Here is a 25,504-nt window from a genome sequence, read left to right on the forward strand (position 1 = left end):
AAGCGCAACCTGTTTTTGCTCAGCAAACGCTTTACTTGTACAAGTTCTTCATAGCAGGTCTCTGCAAACAGGCTGGAGAGGGGGAGAAGGGCTGCTTCTGCACTAGAGTTGGGGGGGAGGGAGCCAGCTTCGAAGGGCGCGTATACTCTATAGCGTCTGGCCCACGAACCCTGCGGAAGCGCAGAGGGGTCGTGCAGAGGCTCAAGCCTGCTGCTCGGGTTAGAGACGCAGGGTTAGCTCCACCTCAGTCCACCTTTCTGCCGGCCCCGCCCTATTTCCGTCAGTCCCGCCTCCTACCTGGGTCCCCGGCCTCGTTTTCTTATGCCCCGCCGTATCCTTAGTCGCGCCCTTGAGTGATTTATTGCATCTCTGCCAGTCAGGTCCCAATTTCTTGGGAGTTCTTCCACTCTTCGCCTGCCCCTCCCCTCCCCGTCTGTCTGCCCCGCCCCCGAGCCGTCTGCCCCGCCCCTATGTTCTCGGTCCCGCCCCACCCCTCACATGGCCCGCCCCTTATCTGCATGACCCGGCCCCGCCCGCTGGCCCTGCCTCTTTCGACTTTCACCTTGGCTGAGTCGCCCACAATTGGGCCGGCGCTTGGGTTGGCTGGGCAGGTAGGACTTGGGAAGTCGGACGTCTGGGCGCGGGATTCGGTTCTGCGTGTGGAATTCTGACTGCGTCCGCCCGTTCAAGTTAGGTATCTGGGAGTAGGCGCTGCGCGCACCTGGGGCGAGGAAGCCGGTAGGAGGAAAAGGAGCGGCCATTTCTGAGAGCGGGTCCTGAGAGAGAGTCCCCAGTCCCGCAGGTCACCGCCCAGCCCGGGGCGCACCCGCTTTGTGCAGTCCGTGCAGCGAGCACGCCAGCTCGGCACTGGAAAGGCCGCTAAGGTGCGCGGCCTGGCAGAAGATCGGGAGGCCCGCCTGAGAGCGCGAGGTGCGGCCGTGGCCGCCGGACCCACCCTTCCAGTTCGAGTTCAGCCGCAGAGACCGCTGCTTCTTGGAGTAGTGGCTTGAAGGAGGAAAGTGGGTAGCCGCCTCAGACAGCTCCTCCCCCAGTCCTCTCCATCTCACCGGTGGGGAAACCAAAGCAGGACAGAAAGCCACTTTGGCCTGGGGGCAAGTTGGGGCCCCGGAAACTGACCCAGAATTCAGGGCTCCGTCTCTGGGGCAGGGACAACATCTGGGGACTCCTGTAGGGGCAGAGTCTGCTTCCCGCATCTTGGGCCCTGAAGCTGGGTCCAGTTGTGCCCACCTCATCACCTCCTGTACCGACTTGAAGGGCACAAAGCCCAGACTCAATCAGCTTGAACAGCATCTCTAAGAACAGGGTTTGCAAGCCCTGGGGATCACAGACCCGGCTGTTCCTCACCTTGCCTAGGGGAAGAGAACATGGCGGCAGGTAAGGAAGAGCCTCCCCCTGGCCAGGTCCACTCCTGCCCCACCAGCCTTGCCCCTCACCCAAGCACTGAGCGAGTCGGTGGCTGTCAGTGAGGCCACCACCCAGGAAGTCTTTGAAGCTTACGGTTCCATCACCTGGGAAGAGAGAGAGGAGAGGGTGCTGTAGGTGCCTACCCCCTGCCAAAGCCCTACTCTGCATACACGTTAGGGGCTTGCCAGCAGTTCGAGGCACAGAGCATCCAGTCCTGCCTCTGGCCAAGCGTTGTCCCAGGTTGAGTGGGGGAGAAATAGCCCTTGCCCTTGGGAGCCCCAAGTCAGGATGATTATCACAACAGGAATGTTTAGGGGCTCTGGGATAGGCGTGTTGATCAGGGCAGGCTTCCTGGAAGAGGGAACTTTAGAATAGGACCCTATTCTAAAGGGTCCTAAAGGGTCCACACACACACACACACTCACACACACATGCACACACACACAGAAACAAGCCCTGGGACTGCAGAGATGAGCAAATTAGGCTGGCATGGAGAGGTTACAATACAATCACTGGCTTCTCACTGTGTCCCCAGCCTCTGGGCAGGCAACTCCATTGTATTCCACTCCGAGCACCCCCTAGTTTTCCTCCCTGCTCCCAGCCCAGCCCTGAGGCCCTCACCTGCTAGCTGCCCGGGTGTCAGGGGTAGCAGGTTCTTGTCTGCAAAGCCGCCTCGCGGGAAAGAGGCTGGAAAGGCTTTTGTACCTGCTGCAGAGAGATGCCAGGGCCAGGCAGGCCTTTCCCCAAACCCAGCATCCCAGGCCTGGCCTCAGTCCCTGCCCTCACTGCTCAGACCCAGCGCTTGGGCCTGTCTGTACTGTACGGGTGGCCGCAAGGCCCTTGAACTCCCTTGCCCCCTGGGAGGGCTGCTCAGCCCGTGGCTGTGGCCGCTGCTGCTTCTGTCTGGGTCAGCAGGGTACGCGCTGCTGCAGCCTCCTCCCCTGTGTCCTCCAGGCCTGCTCCTCTCCTGGGTCTCCCGTGAGCAGTCTTTGAGGCTTCTGTGGAGGCCTTGGAGGCGGGGAGAAGACAGGGGGGAAGGTCCCAGCCCACTTGAGTGCTCAGACTCCAGGGGACCTGAGACCAGACCTGTGGGTACACAGCTTCCCCTCCCAGGACCCGCGCCGCCCCCGCCAGCCTGCACCCACAGTCCTCTCCCTGGGGGATTCCGGGGGCAGTAGCTTGGAGGAGCGGCAGACCTTCCCCCTGCCCTCGTCACCTGCACGTTCTCTTTGCCGATGGTGATATCTTGGTCTTCCATCCTCTGCTGCCTGAAGGGCAGTCACAGGCTCGGAGGCCAGTCCAGTGTCCCAGGTCCACAGTCCCCAGGCTGGCTTGCTTCCGGTGGATCTCAACAGCCTTTGGCAGGGGTGCCCTTCTCCCTCACCACTGGCCTGCTCCTCTCTGCTGGGGAACCTGCAGTTTTGTCTTTGTGTTTCTGCCTCCCTTAAGGCATGTAAATTTGTGACTCCACTTGGAAGCTAACAGGATGGCTGAGGCCCAGGGGAGAAGCAGCCCCCGAGGCCCCGAGTCACTAGCCAAGTTGGGGCTGTGGCCCACCTTACCCCAGGACCCCCGGGGAGGGAAGGAGCCCTTCCTCCAAACGATGCAAACCCACAAACCACATTAACAAAATACTCTGGGAAGATGCATCCCAAAAGCCAGATGACCGTTCTGGCCCAGCCCCTCCCCAGACACTCACCTCTGGGTCTCTTCTTCATCCTTCCTTCCAGCCTCCTGCCCCCTTCTCTGGCCCTGGCCCATTCGTAACTGCTCGCCCCTTCCTAATCCCATTCTCCCAGGCCCTGGGCACCTCCCTCCTCAGCCCCGTCTCAAGGTGGGGCAGGATTCTGAGGATCTGCAAGGTGGAGATTTCACTGCACGGGAAGCCTTGGCCCAGAGTAGGTCTCAAGGCTCACCAAGTCCCAAGCCTCGGTGCTGTCTCCCCGTCTCTTCCTGCCCAACGTCCCTCTTCCTGCGCATGCCCATCCCTGCACTCCAAGTTCTCTTCCCTCCTTTGCTGCCATCTCCTCTTCCAGAAGCTTCTCCACATTGCCTGTCCTCCCCCACTGTGGGGAGGCTTGTGTGTTTGTGTGCATGTGTCTGGGTCACAGGTACTGTGTTTGTGTGTGCCTGTGTGCACTGCATGTGTGGAACATGCTTCCTCGGTCTGCATGTGGCTTTGTTATGTGAATATCTGTATGTGTAACATGCTGGTCAGCTGCTGGTCTGTGTGTGTGTGTGTGTGTGTGTGTGTGTGTGTGTTGCATGCAGAAGTGCATCATTACACATGGGCTCTCCCCTATGCTGAAGGTACCTCAGACTCAAGGCGGTGGCCCCTGGAGGACCCATCCTTTAGCTTCATTCTTGCCCTCCTTCAAGCCCTGGCCACCACCCCTTTCCCATGCCAGGCCTTCCCCATGGAGAGAAGCAGGAAGAACTCCTTCCAGAAGCCTTCTCACCTGCCCAGCCCCACCCCCAGCAGGCTCTCGCCTCAGGTGATCCCAACATGCCCCCTTTTACATCTAAGAAACAGAAGCCTCAGAAAGGGCACCACTGAGGCCTCCCCTAGTCACGAGTCTGCTGCTGTCCGGGAGGTCCAGCTGGGTGCAGGGGAAGTGGGACCACCCATGGGGAGCGAGCAGGCACAAAACAGGGCTGGCAGAGCCCTCAGGGGGCAGGCGCTGCTGGGGTAGCTACAGTGGGGTGGCATCCCTAAAAAAATCGAGACCAGGATGCCGCAGCCAGAGGAGTTCCCTGGTCCAGGAGCATTTGCACAAAAAGTCTGAGCCGGGGGCCAGCACTGTAGGCTTTACTGGTTTTGTCTAGTCTTCTCTGGGGAAGTCGGGGACGACAGCTTAAAATGGATTTTCAGCAATAATGGGCTCCATCCCGAACTGCAACGCAAAAAAGAGAGTGTCACTTGGGCCTTGGTGGGAAGGTCCAAAGAGAGGGGTGAGCCCAGAGGCGTCTCCTAGGAAGGCCCTGGGGCTAGGAGGGCCTCTTCCTGCCACGCTGATGGGCGGCCGGTGTTCTGTTGCGTTCATTCAACACCAGGAAGCACGGGGTGCTGGGGAACCCCGTTTCCTCATTCCTGGCTTGATGGAGGTGTCCTGGGCCCAGGCCTGGGGCCGATGGGTTCTCAGTAGGGAAGATACTAGCCTGAGCATTTCCAGTGAGGGTGAGGCTGTCTGTGCTCTGGGTGAGAAGCCTCCTAACGCTAGGACGACATTCTAGTTCCCGCTTTGGACCCAGGTCCTTGTCCCTGCCCTGGAGCGTTTACCCTCTGTGGTCCCCAGGCTTCCAGCCCTGGCCGTGCCACTGCGCCCCAGCCCACCGGAACCTTGTTTCCAGCAGCCTTAATGAGGTCACTGAGGCTGAGATATCGCAGCCCACCCATCCCCCAGCCAGTCCCTCATTCCGCTGTCCCCACCCCCACCTGGCTGTGTGAGGAATGGGGCCACCTGAACATCATAACACGGCCCCCTCCCGGGGGAGCTTTGGGCAGCCTCACTTACTCTTTCCCAGCTCCTCGTGGCTGAGGGGACACGTTTGGGGGCTGGAGAAACTTCACTTCCCCTTTAACGGCGGCCCTCTTGAACCCTGGCTTGATGAAGTCAAGGTAAGGGTGAGGGAAGTGCTTGTCTTCCTGCTTTGAAGCATCCTGCAGCTCCCTGGCTTCTAGCGGTTCCCCTGGTGGCTTCTCTAGCACCTCCTCAGTGAGGTTCTCCCGCTCTGGGTGGTCCACGGTGGGCTGGGCAGTGTGATCTGCAGTGGGCTTTGTGGAAGGCGTCATGGCCCTCTGGAGTGGGGCTTTGATCGCATGCCCCAAGCTGGGCAAGTCCATCCTGCTGGAGGAGGCCATGGCCAGGGAAGATGAGAAGTTGATCAGCTCTGCCAGGCCGATGGTTTGTGGGGTGGGGGACGGCTGGGGGCTTGGAGGCTGCTGGGAGACTTTGTCTGGAAGATCTGGCTGGGCCCTGGGGGCCTGGCTCTGCTTCTTGGAGCACACAGTGTCCTTGGGGGCCGACGGCTGGTCTGGGTGGCAGGCGGTCTCTGTCGTGCTCTCCTTGAGGGGCTGCGTGCTGATCACCTGTTGCAGGCTGTGTTCTGAGGCCTGGAGTAACTTGTCTGCCCATAAGAGGTGTTCGGAGGTCTGCGCGCGGATGGAGTGGTGGTCGGTGGACGCCGGGTCCTCCCCTGTGGTACTCAGGTAGCTGGAGTTTGACCTCATACTCGATCGGCTGATGTCGTGCTGCATTAGCCCTTCCACGTAGGGCTGGAGTGACTCTGTCTTATACCCCTGTGGCTCGGGGTCTTCAATGAAGGGTCCCAAGTTAACCACCTTCAGCTTGGGATCCGTGTCCAGCTTGGCCTTGGGCTTGACCGTGACAACCGGGCGCATCTCTGGCTGCGGGAAAGCCTTGGGCTTCCGTTCCGGCTCCAGTTCTGGGTCTAGGCGCAGGACCTCTTTGTCTGGGGGCTCCAGCTCTAGCAATTCTTTCTCCAGCTGAAAGGTTTCAACAGAAAGCTGAGGGAGTGCCTGCCTCCCCAAAGTCCTCCCTGTCTCCCATTCCCTGCCCTGTCCCCCTCGTGTTCCTTCTCACTTCCTTTCCCACACTTGCCTCTTCCACGTGGCCTGCCTAGGGCAGGAAGGCGGTGTGCGCAGCTGGTGAGGGTGTGTGTGTGTGCTCGTGCCGACGCTGGCCTGGTGCTAGGGTCCCAGAATTGTCCAGGGGAGGGGCTGGTCGGGCTTTAGAGAAGACGGGCCCCAAAGAGCCCTGCCCCTGGACTCCCACCTCCCCATAAGATGTGACGCTGCCCATTATTACCTCCATGTCATCTTCCTCTTGCATTGGTTGGAACTGGTTTTGGTTTATGCCACCCCTAAGACAGAAGGAGACAGAGTGGGTGACAGGGCTCCATGGGGCGGCTTCAGGGGACGGTGTCTGGAGCCCTTAAGGCCCCCTCTGCCTTGTACACGAGCTGGCAAGATGCCCTCAGCTCACTCCCCTGTCTGTGCCCACTTCCACCAAGAATTCCAGACCCATTCTCAAACTTCAGTGAGTTCTGGAAGCGCCTAGAGAACTGGCCAAGTTGCCCCCCCGCCACCAGCAAAGAGGGATACAGTTGGTTGGAGGTGAGGCCCAGGAATCTTCATTTTAATCCAGCATTCCAGTGAGCCAGTGCCCTTGAAAGCGGCTCCCCACAGAGGGAAAAGCCCAGAGCAACGCCTTCTCTGGGACCTGCCCGCTCTCAGCCTGGCAGATCTGAAATGCAGGGGTGTACATGGAGGGTGCCCTTGGTTCTTGTTGGTATTTTGCTGTCATCTTGGCCATTGTCCTCAGTGCTCAGCCACTGTGACCCCTCTCCTTCTTTAGGCAACTGCCCACCCTTCCCTTGGACGGCTCTGTCCTCAGAGAAAGGCAGCTAGCTCTAAGGGGTCAGGTCCTATCCATGTCTTGGGAGTGCCCCCCACCCCTCAGTCCTCCTCCAACATCAGGGGGTGGGGGGGCAGAAGCAGAGGAGGATAGTACCCCCACTCCCTGCTGCCTTTTGGCCTGGATACTGCCCTTGGGGAGATTTTGGAAACGGGCAAGATAGAGGGAGATCCTAGGTGGGTACACATGAGAACGTCACAGCCATGGCAGCTGGTGAGGGTTGGTGATCTTGGAGGGTTGGGGCGAGGTCCTACGATGATGGGGGGGGACTAGTTCTCACAGTGTGTCCACAATGTCCACCGACTCCTTGTCACAGCAGGGAAATCCATTGGCACCTGGCAGGGAGAAGGAGGTGAGGGCAGGGGAGCTGCAGGCGGGGACAGTCCCGGAGGGGTTCTGGAGCCCGGCCTGGTGGTGCTGCTCCAGACACCCCTCCCTCCCTGTCCCTCACCTAAGCCCATGTGTCCTCCCCTCGCCCATCCTGCCCCTTGTCTCCTCGCCCTCCCTTGCCAGGGTCACCAGCCCTATCCTCCACGTCTTCTCCCTCCATCTTCCGTGATCCACCACCGTCCTCCATTAGGGCGGATACTAACAATGGTCACTTCCGTTCATTGGGGGCTTCTAGCCCAGGTATTGTGGGGAGCACTTTGTATGCTTTAGCTCATTGATTCAACACAAAAAAATGAGAAGAGGTTCATTTGCCCAAAGTCTCTTGGGAAGTCAGGACCTGAATGCAGATTTCACTCAAGGAACTCTTTACTCCCCTGTCCCGCATGCCGTCCTACCCTGGAGCTTACAACTGTGTGGGGTTCCCCGTCACACCCCCCCAGATGAACTTCACCTTTCTCCATTCCTGCCCCTCTGCCCCCTTTCTCCACTCTCTCTGGCCAGGCTTCAGGTTTGCCACTCACTCTAACCCTGGCCTCTCCTGCCCTGAAATCTGTCCTCTCTTCCCCTGGCTTCTCACACCATCACACCCTGGGGTCATCTATCTCCAACTCTGGGCCAGAGTTCTCACCCCAGGTACTTAATTTGAGGTGATGCTGACACCCATCTGGTTATTTATGAGCTCCAATCATCCTCTGCAGGAGACACTGACTCCTTGGGGGAGGGCTCCCCGCCCCAGTACCCTTCCTGGAAGCTTGCATCTTTTATTGCAGAAGCTTCTTTTTCACCTTTTGGGGATAGGGGCCACCAGGCTGTCCTATTCTCTGCTCCCCAGCATACTGGACAGAAGTTGATGGTGCGGCCATCATGGCAATGGGCAAGCTGGGTCCCTACGAGCCTGGAGTGTGGCAGGAAGTGACAGCCTTGGCTCTGGCTGAGAAGAATTGCTCCCAGGATTAGACCAAAAGGATTAGAATGTGCTGTGGCCTCTCCTTAGAGATGTAGACGCTGGAGAGTGTCCTTGCATGGCTGGTGCTGTTCTTGGGATTTGGCTTCTTCCATGTTCAGCCTGGGCCTGGGATCCAGGCTGGGCTAAGGGGAGGGGCTGGGCTAAGGGTACACCAGGGACAGGCTCACAGTGGTGGGCTCAGTGGTCTCTTCAGAACCCATCACCTCCTTGACCACCATGCTTCCTTCGACCATCCCTTGGCTTTCTCCCCACGTCTTTCTCCCTCTGCAATTCTACCTCTGCCCCAAGTGCTGCTATTCCTCAGGCTTCTGACCTCAGAGCCTTCTTTTGCTTGCTTTACAAAGTTTCCCTGGGAAATTTAATCAACACCTGCAGCCTTAACCCTTCCATAAACAGCAACTGGATATGGATAGAAGGGGAGAAATCATTATGGTGTAAACCTCATTGCAGCACTGGGGGATGGAAGCAAAAGTCTGAGGTTGATTCAACTTGGGGCCTCTGCACCCAACTTGGGGATGTTCTATTAGGGATTCAGGTGACATTCTGTAGTGCATGAAATCATTTCAGTTTCCAATTTGGAGTTGCTATTATATAGAAATGTATTGATCTTGTATCCTGTAACCATCCTAAAATCTTATTAGTTCTAGTAACTGTTTTTACATTCCATAGGGTTTTCTATGTAAACAATAATGTTCGTGACTCAACACAGTCTTAATTCTTTGTTCCCTACCTGGATGTCTCTAATTTCCTTTTCTTGCCTTATTGTACTGAGAATAATCTCCAGTGAAATGTTGAAGAGAATTGAGAGTGGACATCCTTGCTTTGCTCCTGAGCTTAGGGGGAAAGCATTCAGTATTTCACCATGAAGTATAATGTTATAATTTTTCTCATAGATGTCCCTTTTTTTTTTTTTTTTTTTTTTTTTTTTTTTTTTTTTAGCGGTACGCAGGCCTCTCACTGCTGTGGCCTCTCCCGTTGCGGAGCACAGGGTCCGGACGCGCAGGCTCAGCGGCCATGGCTCACGGGCCTGGCCGGACCGGGGCACGAACCCGTGTCCCCCGCAGCGACAGGAGGACTCTCAACCACTGCGCCACCAGAGAAGCCCTCATAGATGCCCTTTATCAGGTTGAGGAAGTTCCCTTCTATTCCTAGTTTACTTAATTTTTAAATAGGAAGCGATGTTGGATTTTATCTGATGCTTTTACTGAATTTATTGAGATTATCATATGGTTTTTCTTTTATATTCTGTTAATATATTATGTAAGTTATATATAGCATATATTATGTTAACATATGTTACATATTATTCTGTTAATAATTCTTTTATAATTTGTTTATGGTGAAATAAATTGATTTTTAAAAAAATTTTATTTATTTATTTATTTATGGCTGCGTTGGGTCTTCATTGCTGCGCGCGGGCTTTCTCTAGTTGCGGTGAGCGGGGGCTACTCTTCGTTGTGGTGCGTGGGCTTCTCATTGCGGTGGTGGCTTCTCTTGTTGTGGAGCACAGGCTCTAGGCGTGGTGCATGGGCTTAGTTGCTCCGTGGCTTGTGAGGTCTTCCTGGACCAGGGCTCAAACCCATGTCCCCGGCATTGGCAGGTGGATTCTTAACCACTGTGCCACCAGGGAAGCCCTAAATTGATTTTTTTAGATATTAACTCAATCTTGCATTCCTGGGACAAATCTCACTTGATCATGATGTACTATCTTTTTGTGCATCATTGAATTTGATTTGCTAACTTTCAAAAAGGATTTTCACATACGTGTTCAGGAGGTATATTAGTGTGTAATTTTCTTTTCTTATTATATCTTTGTTAGGTTTTGATATGCTGGCCTCATAGAATGAGTTGAGAAGTATCCCCTCTTCAATTTTCTGCAACAGTCTGTGTAAAATTGATATTATTTCTTCTTATGTTTGGTAGAAATCACAAATGAAGCTTGTGGACCTGGGCCTGGAGTTTCCTTGTGTGAAGATTTTTAATTACAAATTCAACTTTCAAAAATAAATACAAGGCTATTTAGCCTATCTATTTCTTCTTTTTTATTGTGGTAAAATATACATAACATAAATTGTCCTTTTAAAACTATTTTTAAGTATACAGTTCAGTGGCATTAAGTACATTCACATTGTTATGCAACCAACACTATCCATCCCCAGAATATCTATTCTTCTTGAGTCAGCTTTTGGAGTTTGTAATTTTTTTTAAAGGAATTTATCCATTTCACCTAAGTTGTCAAATTTATTGGCACAATTTGTTCCTAATATTCCCTTGTTATCTTTTTCATATCTACAGAATCTGTATGATGTCACCTCTTTCATTCCTCATGCTAGTAATTTTTGTCTTTTTTTTTTCTTATTCATTTTGGCTGGAGATTTATCAATTTTGTTGGTCTTCTTGAACCAGCCAGAGATATGTCTGATTCCTGTCTGGTCACCCTAAAGTGACATCTGCCAGGCAATAGCCTCCTGAAGTCATAGGTTCCCAATCAGCTTTTTATGATTTCACTATTTCACATGAACAACCAAGCATCACCAGGCATTTGAGAAAAGTGCTAACATAGGAGTGACAGACCAAGAGAAAAAAGCACTCCAGAGTACCAGAGGTAACTTGAGAAACTGAAGGAAACTTAAAAACTCTAATCATCTTCAGAGATTCCGAAATGAAGATATTCAACAATATATATTGCATCCAGAAAACAAGAACAGGATACTATTTAAAAAGAATTAAGAAAAGAAAGAGCTTTTTGGCAAATAGAATTGGAAAATAAAATACAGAGAATATTCCTAGAAAGTAGAACCAAAATATCAAGACAATGTGAGAGAAAAGGATCAAAAGGAAATCTAGGGCTTCCCTGGTGGTGCAGTGGTTATGAATGATGAACATAGATGAACATAGATGCAAAAATCCTCAACAAAATATTAGCAAACAGAATCCAACAGCACATTAAAAGGATCATACACCATGATCAAGTGGGGTTTATTCCAGGAATGCAAGGATTCTTCAATATACGCAAATCAATCAACGTGATACACCATATCAACAAACTGAAAGAGAAAAACCATATGATCACCTCAATAGATGCAGAGAAAGCTTTTGACAAAATTCAACACTCATTTATGATAAAAACCCTGCAGAAAGTAGGCATACAGGGAACTTTCCTCAACATAATAAAGGCCATATATGACAAACCCACAGCTAGCATCGTTCTCAATGGTGAAAAACTGAAACCATTTCCAGTAAGATCAGGAACAAGACAAGGTTGCCCACTCTCACCACTCTTATTCAACATAGTTTTGGAAGTTCTAGCCACAGCAATCAGAGAAGAAAAAGAAATAAAAGGAATCCAAATAGGAAAAGAAGAAGTAAAGCTGTCACTGTTTGCAGATGACATGATACTATACATAGAGAATCCTAAGGATGCTACCAGAAAACTACTAGAGCTAATCAATGAATGTGGTAAAGTTGCAGGATACAAAATTAATGCACAGAAATCTCTGGCATTCTTATACACTAATGATGAAAAATCTGAGAGTGAAATTAAGAAAACACTCCCATTTAGCATTGCAACAAAAAGAATAAAATATCTAGGAATAAACCTACCTAAGGAGACAAAGGACCTGTATGCAGAAAACTATAAGACACTGATGAAAGAAATTAAAGATGATACAAATAGGTGGAGAAATATACCATGTTCTTGGATTGGAAGAATCAACATTGTGAAAATGACTCTACTACCCAAAGCAATCTACAGATTCAATGCTATCCCTATCAAATTACCACTGGCATTTTTTACAGAACTAGAACAAAACATTTCACAATTTGTATGGAAACACAAAAGACCCCGAATAGCCAAAGCAATCTTGAGAATGAAAAATGGAGCTGGAGGAATTAGGCTCCCTGACTTCAGACTCTACTACAAGGCTACAGTAATCAAGACAGTACGGTACTGGCACAAAAACAGAAATATAGATCAATGGAACAGGATAGAAAGCCCAGAGATAAACCCACACACATATGGTCACCTTATCTTTGATAAAAGAGGGAAGGATATACAGTGGAGAAAAGACAGCCTCTTCAATAAGTGGTGCTGGGAAAACTGGACAGCTACCTGTAAAAGTATGAAATTAGAACAATCCCTAACACCACACACAAAAATAAACTCAAAATGGGTTAAAGACCTAAATGTAAGGCCAGACACTATCAAACTCTTAGAGGAAAACATAGGCAGAACACTCTACGACATAAATCACAGCAAGATCCTTTTTGACCCATCTCCTAGAGAAATGGAAATCAAAACAAAAATAAACAAATGGGACCTAATAAAAGTTAAAAGCTTTTGCACAGCAAAAGATACTATAAACAAGACCAAAAGACAACCCTCAGAATGGGAGAAAATATTTGCAAATGAAGCAACTGACAAAGGATTAATATCCAAAATTTATAAGCAACTCATGCAGCTCAATAACAAAAAAACAAACAACCCAATCCAAAAATGGGCAGAAGAACTAAATAGACGTTTCTCCAAAGAAGATATACAGATTGCTAACAAACACATGAAAGAATGCTCAACATCATTAATCATTAGAGAAATGCAATTCAAAACTACAATGAGATATCATCTCACACCGGTCAGATTGGCCATCATCAAAAACTCTAGAAACAATAAATGCTGGAGAGGGTGTGGAGAAAAGGGAACCCTCTTGCACTGCTGGTGGGAATGTAAGTTGATACAGCCACTATGGAGAACAGTATGGAGGTTCCTTAAAAAACTACAAATAGAACTACCATACGACCCAGCAATCCCACTACTGGGCATATACCCTGAGAAAACCATAATTCAAAAAGACTCATGTACCAAAATGTTCATTGCAGCTCTATTTACAATAGCCAGGACATGGAAGCAACCTAAGTGTCCATCAACAGATGAATGGATAAAGAAGATGTGGCACATATATACAATGGAATATTACTCAGCCATAAAAAGAAATGAAACTGAGTTATTTATAATGAGGTGGATGGACCTGGAGTCTGTCATACAGAGTGAAGTAAGTCAGAAGGAGAAAAACAAATACCGTATGCTAACACATATATATGGACTCTAAGGGGGAAAAATGTCATGAAGAGATTAGTGGTAGGACAGGAATAAAACACAGACTTACTAGAGCATGGACTTGAGGATATGGGGAGGGGGAAGGGTGGGCTGTGATGAAGTGGGAGAGTGGCAGGGACATATATACACTACAAAATGTAAATTAGATAGCTAGTGGGAAGCTGCTGCATAGCACAGGGAGATCACCTCTGTGCTTTGTGACCACCTAGAGGGGTGGGATAGGGAGGGTGGGAGAGAGGGTGATGCAAGAGGGAAGAGACATGGGAACATATGTATATGTATAACTGATTCACTTTGCTGTAAAGGAAAAACTAACACACTATTGTAAAACAGTTATACTCCAATAAAGATGTTTAAAAAAAAAAAAAAAGAATGAAAAAAAAAAAAAAAAAAAAAAAGAATCTGCCTGCCAGTGCAGGGGACAAGGGTTTGAGCCCTGGTCTGGGAAGATCACATGCCGCGGAGCAACTGAGAACGTGAGCCACAACTACTGAAGCCCACGCATCTAGAGCCGGTGCTCCACAACAAAGAGAAGCCACCACAATGAGAAGCCTGCGCGCTCCAACGAAGAGTAGCTCCTGCTCGCTGAAAGCCCGCGCACAGCAATGAAGATCCAACGTAGCCATAAATAAATAAATTTATAAATGTATAAATAAGTTTATAAAATAAAATACTGTTCTCTGCTGAGATTAAAAAAAAAAAGAAAAAAGAAAAAGAAAAAAAAAGAGTAAGTCCTGAAGGGGCTGCAATAAATGTTGCAAGAGTGATTTAAGTTGTCTGCATCAATTTATTTGCCTTAGGCATTTGGGACTGGGGAAAGCTGCTCTCTGGTAGTTGGTTCTTGGCACGTTTTGAAGGCTGGCCCATGTCCTCCTGGGAGAGAAGGTCCTGAGAAGAAAGCCTCCATTTCGGGGGAGGGGGGATCTGAGCCCCCATTATTAGAAACCTGGGAGATCCAAGGCCCTGAGGGGCAAACATCTTTGCTCGTTGGTACAGAGAAGAGTGCAAAGCACAACGGATGCGCTCAGTAAACATCTGTTGAAGCAGACTGCTTTTCCCTGCAAAAGCTCCAAGCATCAACCAGGAACAACTTGATTTGATTTGGGGGTGGTTCTCGGCAGTTTGGGATAATTCATGTGTCGTTTCTGGGCACAGGGCCACTGCTCTTTCTGGGTACCCTGAAGCCCTCCAAGAACCCGCCGGGTCTGCGGCCTCCACCCCTCTGTGTGCACGTGTGTACACACGCGCTTGTGCACCGCGCAGGGCCAACGCTGGGTGGGTGTGGTGGTCAGGGTAGCACCGCCCCTCATCCTCGCTGGGATCGCGAGGGTTTTGGCTGGGGTCGACCTTCCTTTCAGGCGCCAGGCAGGGGCCCCGGCCGATCCCCGCCCCCGGCGCCCCGCCCCTCACTTTAACTTTTCCCGCCCGGCCCCGCCCCGGCCGTCCCTCCGCGCCCGCCCCGCCTCGCCGCGCGCCTGCCCGCTCCCACCTGTCACCCCCATGCTGAACGAGGCTCTGTCTGGGAGGCGGGGAGCGGGCTGGTGGCTGCTGCCCCTCTGCCTGCAGTGCGCTCTTTGGTGGCGGGCTGTGGAGGGCGGTGGAGACACCGGGGGCGCCGGCGTCTGTGACGTCGCCGCCTCTGTGACATCCCTGCCGCGACCCCTGCGGGCAGGGAACAGCGCTCACGATCCCGGCGCGTGGGTGGGCTTGGCGGTAGGGGGGCATCTTCCGGAGTGGTCTGCCCTACCTCGCCCCGCAGCCGGATGCCCCTCTCCCGGAGACATGGGGCGGCTCTGCTCTCTGCAGCAGGCCCAGATTGGTGGAGGGCGGCGACCTGTTAAGCCTGGGGTCAGCTAGGCTGAACTTTGCACCTGCCCTGGGCACACTGGCACAAGGCCGCTGCCCCTTCCGTGCACCCAGGACCCTCCAAGAACCTGCTGAACCTGCCACCTTTACCCCAAGTTGTGCACGTGTGGCCAGTGCTCACACACTGGGGCACAGCTTTGGGGTGTAGAGCCAGATTAGATAAGGCACCCTGTGTGCTGGTGGCATCCATCCTCAGACAGGTCCTCTCCCACCACCAGGGAATCGACTTTGGGAAAGTCATCTCTGATCACCTGCAGACACTTGGGTGGCTGGAAGGGCTGGGAGTGCAGGCTCACTCCCAGCTCAGTTCCCGGGAAGCCAGGCCTCAGGGACAGAGGAGTGGTGGGGAGCGGGTGGGGGGGGGGATGTCTTTGTTCTGGGCATGTGGTCTGCCCCCACCTATCCCTGCTGGGTCAGTGCCCAGGACTAGACATCCTCCTCCTCCTCCCCTCAGCCTGGCAGTGTTCTGCCAGGGACTTCCCAGCTGCCACTGGGTGGGGGATCTTGCCTAACTGGTCTGAATGGATAGCTCAGAGGTGGAACTGGAAGCACCAACTGGGAGAAGTGGTGGGAAAAGCAGCCCCATTCAAGGGCTGAAAACAGTCCTTACCTACGGGGCAAGACTTGACAAGATCCCACGAAGAAGGCACAAGGAGGCTACTGTTAGGACGTGAGGTTCAGCACACAGGGAGGCGCGAGTGGAGACAACCGTGGCCTAAACACACTTATCATTACCTCCAACTTTATTGCCCACGAGTTGCTCTCTTCCCTCTCAACTCTGCAGGACCAAGGCTGCAGTTCTTCATGTACGGGGGCCGGGGGTCTCTCCCTGGGGAGCAGCATGGCTCAATGTGGAGAGCTGGGCAGAGGCCACCTTGGCAAAATGTGGGGATGAGCTTCTCCCCAGATGGAATCTCAGGGGACATCCCCTCACCCCACAACGATTCACAGTTGATTAATGCTACATGAGTGCTGATCAGCTCCCCCGGAAAGAAGAGGCTGGGCCGGGTGATGGTAGGGGGTGCTCACCTTAAAGAAACCTGAAGGAGGTTTGAGGGGTCACATGCATGGAGAAGGGTCAAGAGCTGAGTCCCTTCCCCCCATGTCCTGGCCTGCTTGTGTGCTCACGCAGAACCGCTGGCCTGCCCTCCTGGAGGGCAGCCATGAAAGTGCTTGAGGTCACCGGAGTGCAAAGTGCAGCTGGCAGTGCCCCCGAGACCGGGGCAGCAGGATCAGTGAGTGTCTCGGGAAGCTCACGTGGGGACGCTGAGAGCCGTGGCCTGGGTAACAGTAGCGCCTGCGTCTGCTGCCTTCTCTTGAGTCTATCGTGCTCTGTCCTCAGATCGTTCCCGTCAGGTAGGTCTCATGTCACCCTTCACTACTACATGAGGGAGCTGAGTGCCAGCTGGGCAGGGGCGGTGCTGGGCCTGCGGTTGGGGCTCGGGGCCTGATGCTCTGGGGAAGACTGGTGGCCAGCAGCAAAGGGGAATGTGCTTAGGGACTGAGAACCATGTCACTTGAACGCCTTCTCTGGTCCTTGGCTGAAGCTGAGCTCAGCTCAGGGCCTGAGTTGCGGCTCCCTGAGAAGTGTGGTGTTTTCTCCCAGGGAGACCCCCAGTGTCAGGCATTCCTCCCTGACCTGGTCTGAAAAGCACCTAGAGATAGAAGGGGGGCTGATGGCCAGGCAAGGCCGGCCAAGGGGGTCAGAGGGCCCCCTCCATTAACCCAAGGGTAGGCACACCTGCTGCCCCAGTCCTGTACTGGGCCTGCTCATACCTGCCTGGAAGCCGAGGGAGGGGCTCGCCCATCTCTCTGGGACCTGGGCCGGAAGCCACTCTCCCCTGACTGCCAGCAAGTGGTCACTGATCCTAATGGGTCAGGCCAGCTTGTCAGGACCAAGGCAGAGAAGACCCTCTGTGTTCCCCATGGGCAGAGGCCTCCTGTTTTCCTCCTCCTCCGCCTCATGTGGGCTCAGGAAGGACACAGGTGGGAGATCCTGGGAGGTGTGCTGCCAGCCCCACCTTACTGCTGCCAGCCCGGGTCCCACCGCTGAGCCACAGGCTGGCAGACCCCTGGGAGCAGGCAGGCTGCGCCTGTGTCTCGGGGGCAGCGCTGAGCACCGAGAAAGAAGGTCGCTTCTGGCCGAGTGGAGCCAGTGGTGGAAGGCTGGTTAGGGCCTGTTCTCCAGCTGGCCGTGCTTGACCCTCCAGCTCCAGGCGAAGCTGCCATCAGGGGCCAGGGTGCACTGCAGGTCGATGCCCGAGTCTGGCACCTCCATGTCGTAGCGCACGGGCTGCCCGTCCTTGGTCACCAAGCTGAAGGCTGAGGCTGGGATCTGGGGGCAGGGGAAACCAGTGGCCTGAGAGTGGCAAGGGGGCACTGAAGGGTCCTAGAAGTGCGGTGCTGATGGTCTCCTGATGCGCTGGCAGACACCTCCCTCCAGCTGAGTAGGCAGCCCTGAGGTATCATCTGCCTTTCATTCTGGAACACTTGCAGAATCTCACCTGGCCCAAGTGTGGATCCTGAGAACCCTTCAATCACCATGGCCAGTCTTGCCCTGGGACCCCGGCGGACATCTGGGGCCAACTATTCCCTCTGGTGCCATTTCTACTTATTCAAAAGCCTCCTTCCTGGAGGACTGGGCAAAAGCCTCCTTCCTGGAGGACTGGGCTAGGTGCACTGGGTTCTGGGGCTCTGCCCCTAAGCGTGTACCTGCCCCCTTACCTGGCTGCTGATGCCGGTTGCGATGTCTCCCACCTTGACCCGGTGGAATTCCCGGATGTGCAGGTGTTCGCCATTGAGAGACTGTATTTGGACTTTCACACCTAGAAGGCAGGTAAGGTGACCATCAGGAGAGCGGCTGCGAGCTCCCTAAGGCGCCCTATGTAGGGGGAAGCAGGGTGGCTGTGGGAAGCTGCAGAGATGGCATTGAGGATGGACTGGCTGTAATGTGATACCCCTGCTAGCTCTTACTGGCCATTTCCTGTCAACACCAGGAATTTGGCCTGCACAGTGCAAAGATCTAAGGTTGGCTCCTGTGGGGAAGTCGTATTTCAACTTATAATGCAGAAAGGAACTGGAAACAAAGATTCTTAAATTATCGATTGTGGGCAACTTAGATTGTAAGTCCCTGAGGTGGAGCGGCCTCTGGTCAGGCATGGGGGCTTGATGCCGTGACTGTCCCCAGGGAACCGTGAGCTGATGAAACCCTCATTCTGTCAAAATCACAACATGACCTCTGCAACCACGCTTGAAAACAAGAGCTCTACAAATGTTGTCCTTCTCATCTTCTGACTTCAAACGTCAGAGGAGGATCTCAGCAAACCTACTGCTGAGTTTTTTAAAAAAATATTTATTTATTTTTGGCTGCGTTGGGTCTTTGTAGCTGTACGCAGGCTTTCTCTAGTTGCGGAAAGCAGAGGCTACTCTTGTGGTGCGCCGGCTTCTCACTGCGGTGGCTTCTCTTGTTGTGGAACACGGGCTCTAGGTGCGCAGGCTTCAGTAGTTGTGGCTCATGGGCTCTAGAGCTCAGGCTCAGTAGTTGTGGCGCACGGGCTTTGTTGCTCCGTGGCATGTGGGATCTTCCCGGACCAGGGCTCAAACCTGTGTCCCGTGCACTGGCAGGTGGATTCTTAACCACTGCGCCACGAGGGAAGCCCCTATTGCTGAGTTCTTGATCTAAACGCTCTTGGGGTCCTGTTCTTCCTTTTCCCTTTAGAAGACATTAATTGCTCAGTTTTTGGACTCCAGGCCAGGAAAGACTGCTCTCTGTCCCAAGGTACAGGCCTTCTGGGACTCTATCAACGTTTCACAAGGGACAATGGTCCCTGCCTGCCCCATGAGGAAAGGCTCTGCGTGATCAGGGCCTTTACTCTAAACCAACTTAATGGCCAGGTACCTCAAATTCTGGGTGCCAGGTGCCTTCCTCTCCCTTCCCCACTGTGCCCCACTCTCAGACTTCCCAGTCCCAGGCGGATCAGGTGACTGTACCGTTGAAATAGCTCGGCGTGTCAGTGGGCCGCCCCCGGGCCAGCACCATGTTCCAGCTGGAGCTGCGGGCTTCCGCCTGGCTGCTCCACGAGTGCACGCCGGAACTCAGGGTGTCCCGTGAGCTCTGAGAGGCCTTGGACGGGTTCTGAAACAAGAGTGGGCACAGACTCAGGCCCCCGGGCTCAGGGAACCATCTCTGGCCTTGATCTGATTTGGCGAGGAAGTGCCCATGTCCTAGGCTGGAATGTGGCTCTCCTGAGCATTGGGGCTCAGCACAGGGCTGAGCTCCTGAGGGGCCCTTGGGCTGGAGGAGGGCGAACAATAATTCTGTGGGGACCAAAGCCAAGCCTTTCCCCTCACTATTCTAGCAGCCAAACCAGTCCCTAATTCCCAGGTGTGCTGGAGATGGACCGTCTCATTCTGAGAAACCAGGACCCCTGCCCCAGTGAGGACCCCTCCCAGAAGCAATGGGAAACCCTGTCACCTGCCCTTTACCCACTACTTGCACACGGCCCCTTCACTGGCCGGGCACAAAGCCACCTGCCCTGTGCCCCGGCTCCCGGTCCACGGCCGACTCACCTTCTCACTGTCATCTGACAGGGAGAGGCTGTCGACGCTGAGGCATGAGAGGATTTGCTCCTGTTCCTCCAGAGAAAATGGCTGCGACAGGCTGTTCAGAAATAATTCTGCAGAGAAAGGCAGAAGATGGTTGTGAAAGACTGGGAGGGTCCGGCTGTGCCGTCGGCGTTCTGCAGACTGCGGACCCTGGGGAAGAGGACGAAGCCCAGGCCTTGGTACAGGGCCCAGGCCCGTGCTCAGGGACCTGGAGGCCATGGCTGCCCGTACCTATTTCCAGCTGTTGCAGCTCTTGCTCGGGGAAGGTTGCCTTCCGCTCTGGTGAGCTGGAGTTCTTGGCTGGGGCCGGATCCAGGGAGGACAGAGCCAGTGGTTCCCATGTCCCAGACTCTTCTTTGCCCCAGTGCAGGCTGGGAGACTTGTTCTGCTCTGGGGGCTCTGGGGGTGGAGGAGGCTGGAGCTTAGGGGCCCTGCCTGCTGCGTCCTCAGCTGGCTGGGGCCCCGGGGCCTCTGGTGAGAGCTCCCCTGGAGAGAGCTCCACTGGTGGGGCACGTAGGGTCTGGTGAGGGTGCCCTTGGCTTGGCGGTGGGTGGGCTTGGAGTGGCGGCGGATGTCTTGGTTCTTTGTACTCTCCCCTCCAAGGGCTCCTCAGACCTCCCACTACAAAACAGAGAGCACACATGGTAAGGTGGAAATGGCCCAGGCCAGGTGGCCTTTCCTGAGCAGAAGAGGGCCAGAAGCGGGCAGTGAGGGTGGCCTTTTGCTCGGCCAGGACATGACTTTGGAGGGCAGTGTGTGGTCTCCAGAGGAGGCCTCTTCTGTAAGATGGCCCTGATGATGGGACTAGGACAGTATTTCTTTTATTCCATTTTCCTCCTAGGTAACAACTGCAAATTTAAAAATTACAGAATTGGCTCCAGAGAAGGACTTTGTTAATATTAATAGTAAAGAGAAGATTTAAAAATAGCTCTGCGGTAATGCCAACTCACAGTTTCCAGGCGAATGGGCCTCGCTGACCCTCCGTCTCTCTTACTCCTTCCTCCCTTCCCGATAGTCAGTGCTTCCTGAAGACACCATTCCTCTGGAGTGGGGGGCAATTCAGCCCTGGGGCCATTACAACTACCATCTATGTTTGGCGTCGGGGGGCTATGCAAGGTCTCTCTTCTGTTTTACTTATTTCCTTTTGTTCCCATAACCACTGTCTCTCCCTTGCCACCCCCTACCCCGCCCCCGGCCGATGTTCACTTATGTTCAACATGTCATTTTGGGTTTGATCGAATTCTTGCAAAGCATGTGTTGTTTTTATTTATCAATTTTTTAAAAATACATTTATTTTATTTTTGGCTGCGTTGGGTCTTTGTTGCTGCACGTGGGCTTTCTCTAGTTGTGGTGAGCGGGGGCTACGCTCCTTTGTGGTGTGCAGGCTTCTCATTGCAGTGGCTTCTCTTGTTGCGGAGCACGGGCTCTAGGTGCGCGGGCTTCAGTAGTTGTGGCACGCGGGCTCAGCCGTTGTGGCTCATGGGCTCTAGAGCGCGGGCTCAGTAGTTGTGACGCACGGGCTTAGATGCTCCGTGGCATGTGGGATCTTCCCGGACCAGGGCTCGAACCCACATGCCCCGCATTGGCAGGCGGATTCTTAACCACTGCGCCACCAGGGAAGCCCTATTTATCAATTTTTAATTTACAGAAAAGGCACTGTGTTCTAGGCCTTGGTCTGTAGGTCCTCTTTGCAGCCAGCACTGTGGCTTGAAGATCCAGCCAGGTTGCCCCATGAGCACTGAGTCGCTTTAGTTGCTGTGAGCGCTGCATGGAGCATCCTCCACCCCCCACCCCCACCTTTGGCCTTTCCAAGCTCCCAGGGAGGGACACCCGACTGCACCCAACTCCCCTCCCACAAACGACACTGCAGCATGCATCCGCAGGCGTGTCCCCTCATGGATCTGGGCAGAGTTTCTTTGGCGGTGCGCCCTGGAGCGGGGTGCTGGGTCCCGGGTCTGCAGACGTCTGCCGGAGTGCTGCCAGGTGCTCTCCAGCAGAGCGTAACGGCCACTGTCCCTCATCCCCACCACCACTTGGCGTGACACCAACTTCCTGATTTTCCCCACACAAATGGCTAGAAAGTGATACCTGGCTTTATTTCACATTCTCTGATACTAACGAGTTCAAGCCTCCCTTTATATGTTGTAACCCCTTGCCCCATCTCTGAGCACAGCCTCTGCATCAAGACACAGTGCTGAGCACAGTTCAAGGCACAGTACTAAGCACTCTGACTCACGTGACCTCAGTCTTCCTAACAAGCCCGAGGTTGGTGTCATGCCCATGCTGTAGGCGGGGAAACCAAGGCTCTGAGAGGCTGAGGACCGTGCTCTTGGCCACTACACGACCCCGCCGCCTCTCTCGCCCCCTGCAGCCAGCATGGGGCTCTTACCATGCTGCAGCGCCAGGCTGACCTTCCCCCCCAGCTCCGCTGCAGACGCTCGGTGGACAGGCTCTTTCCTGAGCCCCTCCTGGATGGCCTGGGCTGTGAGGGGGGCACAGGAGGGCGGGATCTCCCTCACAGGCGGAGGCTCGCTGGCAATCTGGGGGTTAAAAGGCGACATGTGAGGCCTGCCTCCCCGTCACTTCCTGGCCCCCAGCTTTCTGTTCTTGCTTCTCCCCACTCTCCCCTGCCCTGCTGTGCTGCGGTCGGTCACAAGGACTAGAGTGGCCGGGTCTACAGTGAGGGCTGGGACTTTTCCAAGAACAGGTAGGACAGCACAGAGCCAGGGGGTGAGGCACCCATGACCCCCAGGCCCCTCCTGTCAGGAGGCAGGCAGAGGTGGCCCGGGGTGTGGACGCGAGAGAGCCCTGAACCATGAACCCCAAAGGACCCCTCACCTAGGATCTGCCCTTGGACCCTCAGATTCGAGTAGCCAAGTATTTTAGTCAGGATCCCACATGTATGATGAGGCCTCTGCTTGCTCCCATCTGCCACTGAAGGGCAGACAAAATGGGAGGCCACCTCAGCCCGCAGCCTGGGCCCTGTGGGCCCGCTGGCCGTCCCAGGTGCTGTCACGGACCTTGAGGCACAGCGGCCCTCGGAAGTACTGGGTCCAGGGGTGGCAGCCGTTGAGCATGTGTAGCATCATGCAACAGCTGCTCCAGACGTCCGCCTTGGCATCACAGGGCTTGCCCATCACCACCTCCGGCGCCACGTGGGTCTCTGTGCCGGGCATGTAGTCCCCTGAGAAGGCGAGGGGGACACAGAAAAGGCAACTGTGAACTCTGATGGGCAATGACCACCCGAGTCAATTCCTGACACACCCTGACTGTCTCAAGGTGCTTTAAATGGAGATAAAGCCTCCACATCAAACTTGCTGGGGCTGAGCCAAGGCGGGGATTGTCCTGGGGACTAGGACAAAGAATATATCATCCAAAGCACGGGCTCTGCCCTGTGGACCAAACCCTTAAAGTGCTTTCCGAAAAGGGGGAGGAGGCTAGACACTGGAAATTTGGTTGTAGAAGACTGAGTAGCGGTATGATGTTCCTAAAATGTAGGGTTTAAAAAAAAAAAAAAAAGGAAAAAGAAAACTTATATGCATAAAAGACTAGAAAGATTGATGCCAGATGTGAACAGTGTTTTTTTTCTGGCGGTTTGTATTTTTTATTTTTACTTAGCTTTACTTTCTGCAAAAGATATTACAAAAGATATTTTTGTAATAAGAAGAAAACACTGCAGTTATTTCAAAGTGGAGGGCAGGTGTCCATGTTCAATTTACACCTTCAGAATTACCAACAGTCCTTTAACAACAAAGAATCACTTCTAAAAGACTGTTTTTCCTTTGGCCAAAATGAAATAATTTTATGCTAATGCTATGAATAAAGAAGCAGGGCACAAAATTGTGTTATAATGGCCTTAACTATGTATAGATAACTCCTGGAGGGAGTTATCTAAAATATTCATGATTATCTCTCTGGGCAAGAGGAATGGTGAGAATTCTTTTCTCCTCCCCTTCCATACCACTTAGTTGCCAAATATTTTACAGTGGGTATGGATTTTTTTTTTTTTTTTTTTTTTTTTTTTGCGGTACGCGGGCCTCTCACTGTTGTGGCCTCTCCCGTTGCGGAGCACAGGCTCCGGACGCGCAGGCCTGGCGGCCATGGCTCACGGGCTTAGTTGCTCCGCGGCACGTGGGATCTTCCCGGACCGGGGCACGAACCCGTGTCTCCTGCATCGGCAGGCGGATTCTCAACCACTGCGCCACCAGGGAAGCCCGGTATGGATTATTTTGATAATCAGAAGAATGTAAGTTAAAAGCAGGGATTTCTTCAGCTACTGAGCCCCAGCCGCTTGGTCAGCCTTCCCATTTTGCTTTCAGAAGCTGTGCTCTCAGAGGCACAGGAGGGCTGAGGTCACAGGCTGGGAGCACAGCTCCCCAGGAAAGGCTGGACAAGAGGGGTAGAGCTCTGGGGGCTCTGAGGTAGGAGACCTGGGGAGCTCGGGCGAGGCACCCAGCCTTTCTGTTCCCTCCCCTGTATAACAGGAACATCAGGAACAAGCACCTGATATGCATTATTGCATTTAAGCCTAACAACAAAAGCCTCATGATAACCTAGGCTTGCTGTGGGGCTGAAGTATCTTGGTGGACCTAAAGTGCTCACATCTCCGACTGCCATTAAGTAGAGTACAGGAGAAGGCACATGGCTAATGTGTAGTAAAGGCTACTGGCTATTATCATCGTGGGGAGTGGTGGCGGGGAGGGGCGTACCTGTGAGCAAAGACTTCCCCAGGCCATCGGGTTGAAGGCACACAGCATGGCCAAAGTCGCAGAGGGCTGCGTGGCTCCCATCGCTGGACAGGAGCACATTGTCGGCTGCCAGGCCACCCCCGGGAAGAAGAGGAACAGGTGAGTCACCAAGGGCCCCAGCCCAATCTGCACCTCCGGCGAGGCGATTTTCTGGCTGACCCTGCATGGCAGCTGCTGCTTCTGATTAGTTTCATTAGTCATGGAGGGAGGGAGGAGGGAATCAGTTCAGCCTGGAGGCAGGCAGTAGGCAGGATCTCTGAGGGTGAGGGGACAGTGCCACTCAGCTCTGCTGTCCCCACCCTCCCCCCAGTGGTCACCAGTGTGGTAGGAGCTTGATCTGCTGTTCTCTGTGGGCATCACCCACTGGAAGCTACAGTGCCAGGCTGAGGGCTGGGAGAACACACTTCCCCTTCCTCCTGGAGCAGGCCCAGAAGACCTGGGAGGAAACCAGGCAGGGTGGGGCGAGGAAGGAGCCCCATGGCGACCAGGGCCACAGGTGCCCTGAGCCTTACCTTTCACATCTCCGTGTAGAATCCTTCGGGTATGGAGGTATTCCAGCCCTTCCAGAGCCTGGCCCAGGTAATAAAGGGCCCGGTCCTCTGGCAGACAGCCCCTCTGCTTTATGAGCTGGCCCAGCGAGCCACCTAGGAGACCAATGGACAGTCTTTACATGGGGCTTTTCCAGGCCTGCAAGCCAGCAAAGGGCAAGTGCCTTTGAAGGGCAGGTGGTAGAAAGCAGGCCTTTCTTGCCGATGTCACAGGGTCGAGAGATTAAAAACGGATTGGGGATAAAAAAAAAAAAAAAAAAAAGCAAGCTCCTGGCTTCCCTGGTAGCACAGTGGTTGAGAGCCCGCCTGCCGATGCAGGGGACACGGGTTCGTGCCTCGGTCCAGGAAGATCCCACATGCCGCAGAGCGGCTAGGCCTGTGGGCCATGGCCGCTGGGCCTGCGC

General features: G+C 53.6%; 3 protein-coding genes across 4 annotated transcripts in view; all 3 read right to left on the bottom strand.

Annotated features, from left to right (window-relative positions):
- Positions 1-31: 31 nt before the first annotated feature.
- On the bottom strand, positions 32-3,787 carry LOC131747077 (uncharacterized). The gene is given in 9 exon segments (XM_067020472.1): positions 32-147; positions 542-721; positions 827-1,295; positions 1,297-1,370; positions 1,455-1,529; positions 2,047-2,188; positions 2,226-2,433; positions 2,642-2,781; positions 3,740-3,787. Coding segments are annotated over 9 exon segments (1,452 nt in total).
- Positions 3,788-4,154: 367 nt separating this feature from the next.
- Positions 4,155-14,919, bottom strand: SPATA32 (spermatogenesis associated 32). Its single transcript, XM_067020630.1, has 5 exons — positions 14,823-14,919; positions 7,144-7,198; positions 6,255-6,309; positions 4,941-5,932; positions 4,155-4,319 (listed from the first exon to the last, which is right to left on the bottom strand). The coding sequence occupies exons 1-5, from the start codon at positions 14,833-14,835 to the stop codon at positions 4,235-4,237; spliced, it is 1,200 nt and encodes a 399-aa protein (XP_066876731.1). The 5' UTR covers positions 14,836-14,919; the 3' UTR covers positions 4,155-4,234.
- A 1,005-nt stretch (positions 14,920-15,924) lies between these two features.
- Positions 15,925-25,504, bottom strand: part of MAP3K14 (mitogen-activated protein kinase kinase kinase 14) — a 43,483-nt gene continuing 33,903 nt past the window's right edge. For both annotated transcript variants that reach the window (XM_059048808.2, XM_067020628.1), the window contains 9 exons: positions 25,065-25,196; positions 24,514-24,618; positions 22,825-22,988; positions 22,194-22,344; positions 20,036-20,425; positions 19,769-19,875; positions 19,190-19,334; positions 17,924-18,024; positions 15,925-17,534 (listed from right to left, as the gene is read on the bottom strand). In XM_059048808.2, the coding sequence (XP_058904791.1) occupies positions 17,370-17,534; positions 17,924-18,024; positions 19,190-19,334; positions 19,769-19,875; positions 20,036-20,425; positions 22,194-22,344; positions 22,825-22,988; positions 24,514-24,618; positions 25,065-25,196 (1,460 nt within the window). In that variant the 3' untranslated portion in view covers positions 15,925-17,369. The remainder of the gene's footprint in view (positions 17,535-17,923; positions 18,025-19,189; positions 19,335-19,768; positions 19,876-20,035; positions 20,426-22,193; positions 22,345-22,824; positions 22,989-24,513; positions 24,619-25,064; positions 25,197-25,504) is intronic.

This window comes from Kogia breviceps, chromosome 19, assembly GCF_026419965.1.
Source record: "Kogia breviceps isolate mKogBre1 chromosome 19, mKogBre1 haplotype 1, whole genome shotgun sequence".
Lineage (NCBI taxonomy): Eukaryota > Metazoa > Chordata > Mammalia > Artiodactyla > Physeteridae > Kogia > Kogia breviceps.

Excerpts from the sequence above, each read along its gene's own strand:
- SPATA32 (XM_067020630.1), bottom strand. Across the intron at positions 5,933-6,254 it reads AAGAGGAAGATGACATGGAG|CTGGAGAAAGAATTGCTAGA; the intron begins GTAATAATGGGC and ends GAAACCTTTCAG. Across the intron at positions 4,320-4,940 it reads CCACGAGGAGCTGGGAAAGA|TTCGGGATGGAGCCCATTAT; the intron begins GTAAGTGAGGCT and ends TTTGCGTTGCAG.